This window comes from Myotis myotis, unplaced genomic scaffold, assembly GCF_014108235.1.
Source record: "Myotis myotis isolate mMyoMyo1 unplaced genomic scaffold, mMyoMyo1.p scaffold_m19_p_2, whole genome shotgun sequence".
Taxonomy (NCBI): Eukaryota; Metazoa; Chordata; class Mammalia; order Chiroptera; family Vespertilionidae; genus Myotis; species Myotis myotis.
Window position 1 is genome coordinate 4318184 of NW_023416324.1, and position 8098 is coordinate 4326281.

General features: G+C 45.0%; 1 protein-coding gene across 5 annotated transcripts in view; it reads left to right on the forward strand.

Annotated features, from left to right (window-relative positions):
* UBE4B (ubiquitination factor E4B) overlaps positions 1-3131 on the forward strand; it is an 87654-nt gene extending 84523 nt beyond the window's left edge. For all 5 annotated transcript variants that reach the window (XM_036347707.1, XM_036347709.1, XM_036347708.1 and 2 more), the window contains 3 exons: positions 614-788; positions 1285-1431; positions 1762-3131. In XM_036347707.1, coding sequence (XP_036203600.1) covers positions 614-788; positions 1285-1431; positions 1762-1823 — 384 coding nt within the window. In that variant the 3' untranslated portion in view covers positions 1824-3131. The remainder of the gene's footprint in view (positions 1-613; positions 789-1284; positions 1432-1761) is intronic.
* The last annotated feature ends 4967 nt before the right edge of the window (positions 3132-8098 follow it).

Here is an 8098-nt window from a genome sequence, read left to right on the forward strand (position 1 = left end):
CGGAAGGCACCAATCGGGGGCCAGTGGCCCTGGGGAGAGGCCATGGGTCGTTGGCTGGCCAGCCCTGCCCCTGATTGGAGTGTGGGGGCTGATGGGGGTGAAGCTGACTGGGGAGAGAGGCCACAGGCCGATCAGGGTGGTCAGAGCCCATTGGGGAGGGGCCGGTCAGGGGGAAGGGCCCCAGGCAGTTGGCCTGCAGCCCTGCCCCTGATCAGGGTGGGGAAGCCTATCTGGGGTGGGGCTGGGCAGGAGGAGGGACTGCAGGAGGTTGGCCAGCCACCTTGCCCCCTGTTGGGGTGCGAGAGGCTGATCAGGGGTGGGGCCGGTTGCGGGGAGGGGCCGGGGGAGGTTGGCTGGCTGGCCCCACCCTCTGAGCAGGCTGGTTCGCTGGCTGCAGTGGGCGTCATGGGGACTGGTCATTCTGGTCGTTACAGTGTTCCGGTCACTGGCTTTTTATATATATAGATAGTCGTGTAAAAGTATTTGTATATACACGTTATAATTTTAGGACTTTTTTAGAAAATAGGCACACAAATAGATCATACTTTTTCTGCAGCTTGCTTTTTCCCACTTACACTGTATTTACATTTTACATTGCTTTCCTCATCCACAGAGATCCTACAGCAAAGAGTTGTTTGAAGAAGTTATTTCGAAGATGCGGAAGGCGGGGATCAAATCCACTATTGCGATAGAGAAGTTTAAACTCCTCGCCGAGAAGGTGGAGGAGATAGTGGCCAAGAACGCACGCGCCGAGATCGACTACAGCGACGCTCCGGACGAGTTCCGAGGCAAGTGGCCGCTTTTCTCAGGCCCAGTGCTTTGACTTGAGTTCACTGGAAACAGTAATGGTAAAAGGACGGACGTTCTGTGCTTCCAACTTGTTCCTGGTGTGCTGTGGTTGCTTTTTGAGACACTGTCTGAAATTGCATCCGCCTGCTTTTAGCTCATATTGTAAATTAAAAGAGGAGAAAAGGTCCTTAGCCTGATTTCAAACCAGGTAAAACCCTGAAGATTCTAAGGCCCGCCTCGCCTTTACAAGTGGGGATTGGCGTTTCCAAAGAATCCCGAGAAGTCCAAACGAAAGCTCTCTGGCCCATCTTTTTCTCTCTTCTTTCCTCCCAGCAGTAGCTGGTAAAAGGTCACTTTCCCTCGAAACCTGGGGCCCATTTGGTTGCTATTCTTATGGACATCTGTTTTATTTTTCCCTGTTGGCCGGAGGGGCTTCGTTTTGTTTCCGGTTGTAGGTCCTATCGGGTTAGAAGTTGCTCTGCTCTGTCCCTGTAGACCCTCTGATGGACACCCTGATGACTGACCCCGTGCGGCTGCCCTCCGGCACCATCATGGACCGCTCCATCATTCTGCGGCATCTGCTCAACTCCCCCACGGACCCCTTCAACCGGCAGACGCTGACCGAGAGCATGCTGGAGCCAGGTACAGGGTGCACGGCTGGGGGGCGGTGTGCCTACAGCACAACAAGTGTGGCGGCCAAAGTCCACAGTGTTGGAGATTAATCAAAGGTGGAACTTATCAAATCCAGAAACTCTCCCTCGTCTGTGACACTTAGTGGAAAAGCCACGAAGCATTCCTTGTTCTTTCTCACTGTAGAAGTCTAGTCCTTCTCACGTCCTACTGCTTTCTTCTTCAGTCTTCATTGCACTGAGCAAATGAACGGCCTTTCTTCCCATTTATACCAACAACGAGCGTCATCTCTCTGAAAAGCCCTTCCAGCAAGGCATTAATCCTTCCCTTTTCTTTTCTCAGTGCCAGAACTGAAAGAACAGATTCACGCCTGGATGAGAGAGAAGCAGAACAGTGATCATTAAACGTCCCTCGCCCACCCTTTGCTCGCAGCAGCCACGGCCAGCGAGGCAAGCAGAAGCAGCATCGGCGGTGAAATGCTCTTCAAATGTGGAGGCCAGACGCGGCGAAGACACCGAGAGCCCACCCAACGCGACCACGCGGTGGCCTTCTGAAGGACATGAACGAGGAGCCCAATTCCTGTATATATATTTAAGTGACAAAACTGGTCAAAAGCGTGAGGGACACACTGATTGATTGCTGGTGTAATGAAGCACGTCCTTCGTATGTCACAATTTGGGGCTTTTGCAGCGGAAGTTTTTTAGTGATTGATAATGAATGGGTTTGGGCAGCATCCCCTCCATCTTTTTTTTTTTTTTTTTTTTTCTAAATCCAATATCCATTGATTTAATTGTGATTAGAGAACCTTGGACATTTTGCTGCTAAAGAATCTTTCCCCTTCCCTTCCTCTCCTGCCCCTACATGCACTGCTGTGGATTTTTTTAAGAGAAACAAAAACAAAAATAAATTCCTTTCCCTGGCTCTCCAAACATATATTCTGTGAGATAACTGTGCCTGCAACAAAGTGTTAATCCTGGGATCGTATTTTTATATCATATTCACATATTTGTTTTTTTAATTGGTGTTAGATGACATGATTAATAAAAAAGGCAAGATATTTTCAGAATTTGAATTTCAGTTTTTATTTTTATTTTGAAGTGGCCCTTAATTTTTTTTTTTTTTTTTAATTCTAAGCAAAATGAAGAGAATTCTGTTGCTCTGGTCCTTGTCATAAACCCTCTCTAGGAACGTAAGGAGCAGCTGAAGCAAAGGGAATGCTTAAGTCTATCAGGATTAAATGACTTAGGGTTTGGGGGGAAGGGAGGTTGGTGTTTTTAATGCTTCGTGACAGTTCGAAACCTTTACAGTTATCCTATGAGGAGGGTCCATAAATTCCTCAACTCTTGGGTCTGTGAGTTCAAGGCAGGGGTCATGTACATGATGTGTCCTTTGGGGCTTGGCCTTACCAAAGCAAAAAAGGGGTGCCAGAAATGTGGAGAGATGCCTGCTTGTAAAAACACACACAGGCAAACACCCACACACACGCACAAAAACGTAAGACTTTTTGTATTACCGCTCCCTACTTAACATACTTGAATTCTCGAATTTCCTTTGGGGTAAAAAAGGATTTGAAACCATAAAGTGTTTTTGAAGAAATTAAGTCTACAAAAACTTTCTTTTTCTTTTCCTTTTTTCCCCCCCTCCACAGACAATGTCCTCTGTTCATTTCCTAATGCAAACTACAATAAATGGTGATACACATTTAGAAGGCATCCTCTTTGAGTCTCTTCTTTTTGTGGAAAATAAAGGGGTGGATAAACAACAGGAGCTAAATGAGTGTGCCTGTGGTGCGTTATCCTCCCGGGAGCCGTTAGGAGTGGCTGTGTTTGAAAGAAAACATGGGGATTTGTGTGAGTTGATGCTCCATTTGGTTCTCATTCCACTGTCTGCTTGTCTGAGGGGGTTGAGCTTTAACATCATGTCTCTGCCGTTCTCAAGTTGCTCCCTTATCTAAAATATCTCTCCCCTGACCTTTAAAGTTCTTACTCAAGTTCAACCCATTTCATAAGCATTTTCTCAGGCACTGCAGTTTATAAAGCCGTATCTCCCAGCTCATGTGACAATATAGGGAGCACTTATATAGCATTGACCGTGTGCCAGGCACTATCCAAAGGCCTTTATATTGATGATTTCATCCTCAAGAAGACGGTACTATTATCTTTGTTTTGTTTTTAAACAGGTCAGGTGTGGTCGTGGAGAGGTTAGATAGCTTGTCCAAGGTTACCTGGCTGGTCAGTGGAAGAGCAGGTGTCCATGCCTTTAGCCACCATGTCCCCTTCTCTTTAGCATGTTTGGACTAAATCACGTTTCTCCCCACCCCCACCCACCCCCAAAAATATGATGTATTTCTTATAGCAAAAATTTTAGAGAACATAAACGAAAACTACAAACAGCCATAATCCCTCACGCAGATAATTCTGTTTACCTTTTATGAAACATTATATGCCTATAAAATGACGGTGTTTGCTGGCTTCTATGCCTAATGTTTCTTTAATCCATCTCAGGAATGTGTGTTGTCTCCTCTCCATCCAGATTGTAAATCTTCAGAGGCATAGATTCTGTCATGTCATTTGCATGCCCCACTGGTCCGTGAGTGTAACAGGATGCTGCTTTATTCTCCACATGCATGCATGGCTGTGAATATTCTGCCGGGTACTATCTAGGGGGAAGATGTTCGGGATTTTTGTTTTTAGAGTCTCAGGGTTGCTGTTTTAGAGCCACTTGTGGTTGCCTTCAATCTGTTAATTATGGATATTAACATAAATTACAAATACTTTTAAAGTAGATCTTGACTGCAAGGAAGATGGTCCCGTAGGAAGGCGGAGGAGAGAAATGGTCCTTGAGAAAGATGATCAAACCAACCTTTCACGCATTTTATGACTCACTCTTGTGTGGGTTTTAAACAGGAGTTGGTAAACTATCTTTTGAAAAGATAGCTGAGCACATTATTTTGTTCACATATTGTAACTTTTGGGTTTGGTTCATAAAATAATGAATTTCACAGTGTGTTTTGGGGGTGCTAAGATGAGAAAAGTAAGCCCCACTGATAGGAAAGTGATTGAAGGAACTATCCGTAGCGGGTTATGAGCTTGACCTTGGTGTCAGCTAGTATTGGGCTAAAGGAAGCCACCTTTTGTTGATAAGGTGCATTTCTTGAGCATATTCTATGTGGGAACCACTCTTGCGTATTTATTTATTTCATCTTCAACAGCTGGATGCAGGAGGCAGTGTAGTGGCACGTGAACCAGGCCAGCTGGGCTTCAGAAGCTGGTCACCCCTGCTGGATGGCAGTGTTCCAGAATGATCCAAGTTCAGAATGCCCGAGGAGGTGTGGAGAAGCAACATAGCATTCTGGAAGGAGCTTTGACCTTGGGGTCAAGATCCAGACCCAATCCTCATTGTAAATGGTTAGAGAATTTAATCTCACAGCTTCATTACCAGCCACTCATTGATGACCCCTGAATTTATCTCTAGCCCAGCCCTCTCTCTTCTGCACAGCAGACCCTCAGAACGAACATATCCAAGCCAGTTCCTTACACTTTACCCCAAGCCAGCTCCTCTTAGTCTCCCCATCACAATGAATAGCAACTCCATCCTTCCAAGTCGCACAGGCCAAAAACCTTGGAGCCATCCTTGATTCCTGTTGTGCTCTCTTCCGATCCAGTCTGTCCACAAGTTTATCAGCTCTACCTACAGGTTCAACCAGACCCACTGCTGTTACTGGTCTGAGTCAGTGTAAGCAGTTTCTTGGATCATTGCAATAGCCTCATAGCTCATCTCCCTGTCTCTCCCCTTGTCCTCAAACTAAAACCAGGTCACTTCTGTACTCAGAACCTGCCAATGGCTTCCTAATCCTCTCAGAATAAAAGAAGCCCTTACAATCGCCTAGAAGGCAATATACTCCCACCTCATCATCTCTCTGACCTCATATCCTTCATCTTCCCCATTCTCCAACCACCAAGCAATCCTGGCCTCTTTACCCTCCTTAAGCTTGCTCTCCATCCCTGCAAGGGCCCTTCAACCTGTTATTCCCTCTACAAAGAATTCTCTTCCCACAGATATCCACATGGATCACTCCCTTACTCACCTCCCTGAGTCCTTTCTTGTCCACTCCACTTAAAATTGCAACTCATTCACCACTTTGTTGTTCATTTCTCCTTTTCTTTATTTTCTCCTTAGCATTTATCATTCTCTAACGTATCATATATGTTCATAGTCTATTTCCCCCACTAGAATGTATGTCCCATGAGAGCAGAGATTTTAGTTTGTTCTGTAGCCACAGTACCTAGAAGAGTACCTGGCACAGTGTAAGTGCTCAGTGCATTGAATGAATTATCTTTATATATTTGTCATTCCAGTTGTATCAGCCACTCATTGTTGACCCCAAAATTCAGTGGCTTGATACAAAACAGTGATTGTACCTCCCATGAATCTAGAGCAGCAGTTCTCAACCTGTGGGTCGCGACCCCTTTGGAGGTCGAATGACCCTTTCACAGGGGTCGCCTAAGACCATCGGAAAACATATATAATTACATACTGTTTTTGTGATTAAACACTATGCTTTAATTATGTTCAATTTGTAACAATGAAATTGGGGGTCACCACAACATGAGGAACTGTATTAAAGGGTCGCGGCGTTAGGAAGGTTGAGAACCACTGATCTAGAGGTTCCAAGAGCAAGCATCCAAGAGGACCAGACAGAGCTGTGTCGCCTTCTATAACCTAGGCTTGGAAGTCACATAGTGTCGCTTCTGCCTTAGTCACAGACCCACCTAGATTTAAGCAGAAGGAATGTGGAACCCACCTCATAATGGGAAGGATATTAGGGTCACACTGTAGGAAGGGCATTTGAGATGGGAGATGATTGTTTTGGTCATCTTGCAAAGTAAAATCTGCCACATTCCTCTCTGGCAACAGTTTATAACCTTCCTATATGCAAAATACATTCATCATTCCTTGCCCCCCCCCCCCCCCCCCCCAAAGACCTCTAAATTTATGACATCAGCTTGAAGTCCAGCATTTCATCATCCAAGTCGAGTTTAGGTGCAGATGAGGCACCTCAGATGTTATCCTTTGGGTATAGTCCCTTCAGTGCCATTCCTCTGGATCTAAGATTTATGAACTAAAGCTATAAATTATCTACAAACACACACTATACAATTACTGTACAATGATGGGACAGGCATAGAAAAACCAATATAGATGATTTTGTTCAAAAAGTTGGAAAAAGGAACACACAGGGGTCACTGGTCCATAGTAATTCTGAAATCTAGACAGGCATGAGTTGTTTGTTCCTTGTTCAGGGATCAATCCTACAGCTTGTAACTTTTTCACCATGGCGCTCAGCCCCCCCCCCCCCCCCGCCCCCCACCCCAGCCCTCTGGGCTCTTGGTTTTTGCCTCTGAATCTTTACGTTTTTTTCCATAAGTAAATTCAATTGCAAAATAAGCATTCTTCCCAGCTTGTTTCCTGCTCATAAAAAGAGGTTGAGTTCAAAAGTCTCTTTTCATGTTGTACTTCATTTGTCCCTTTTCATTTAAACTGGAGGCACTTTTGTCAGAACAATTCTCTTAAAATTTTGTGGGTTTTCTATGAATCTTTTGAGGTTTACTCTATTGGACAAAAAATACAACCACAAATCTCTTCAAGATAAACTCTTCTATTTTGGGTTTCCTCTGAAACCCTCAAATCTTTCTGAGATCTTAACCAAGGGTTGTTAAAGTCATATTCTTGGCCCAGAAGCTATTTTTCCAGAGGCAAAGAGAAGAAGCCAAGTGACATGTTCATCAACACATTGCGTACCGCATAGAAATCTCTAAGACATATGCCAGGGACCGCACGTTTTTGGGCAAACTGCACGTTATTTAAATCATCATAATGCACTTTAGGTGTTGTTTTTCAATAATTATAACATTTTTACTTACAAAAACAATTAAACAAAGTTCCTAGTACTTTTTTAACGTATGGTACTGCGTAAAACATTTTCTTCTGTGAAGAGGGACCAAACAAAATTTACTTAAGTATCTAGATTCGCTCCTTTTTCCATGGGAGTGAAAAATGAGAACACTTGTGAGCGGTCCTTAACAGATGGCGCGCGAAACACGAGAAAACTCCTGAGCGGTACAAAATGGTTTAACCTGCCTTGAGACCTCTTGACCTAGATCCGTGGTCGGCAAACTGTGGCTCATGAGCCACATGCGGCTCTTTGGCCCCTTGAGTGTGGCTCTTCCTAAGCCTTAGGAGTACCCTAATCCTATCTAATAATAGGCAAACATGGTAATTGACCATACCTCCGCTACGCTTCCCATCGGCTAATCAGCAGGATATGCAAATTAACTGCCAACAAAGATGGTGGCCGGCAGCCACACAGCTGAAGCGAGCAGGAGGCTTGCTTGCTCCAGTGATGGAGGAAGCCAAGATTCCCTGCCTGCCATGGCCCGGCTCTGAGCTCTGAAAGCAACAGCTCAGAAAGCAACTATGTTTCAATTATAGAAGCCAAACAAACCCCAGATACCTGCTTTCAGCCAGCCGGGCTTCAGCGAGCAGGACCGCAACAGTGTTTCAATTATAGAAGCTAAACAAACCCAGATACCTGCTTTCAGCCAACCGCAGCCTCAGAGCTGAAGCCGGCTCTCAGCTCCAGTGACAGCTATAGAAGGTAAATAAATCCCAGAAAGAA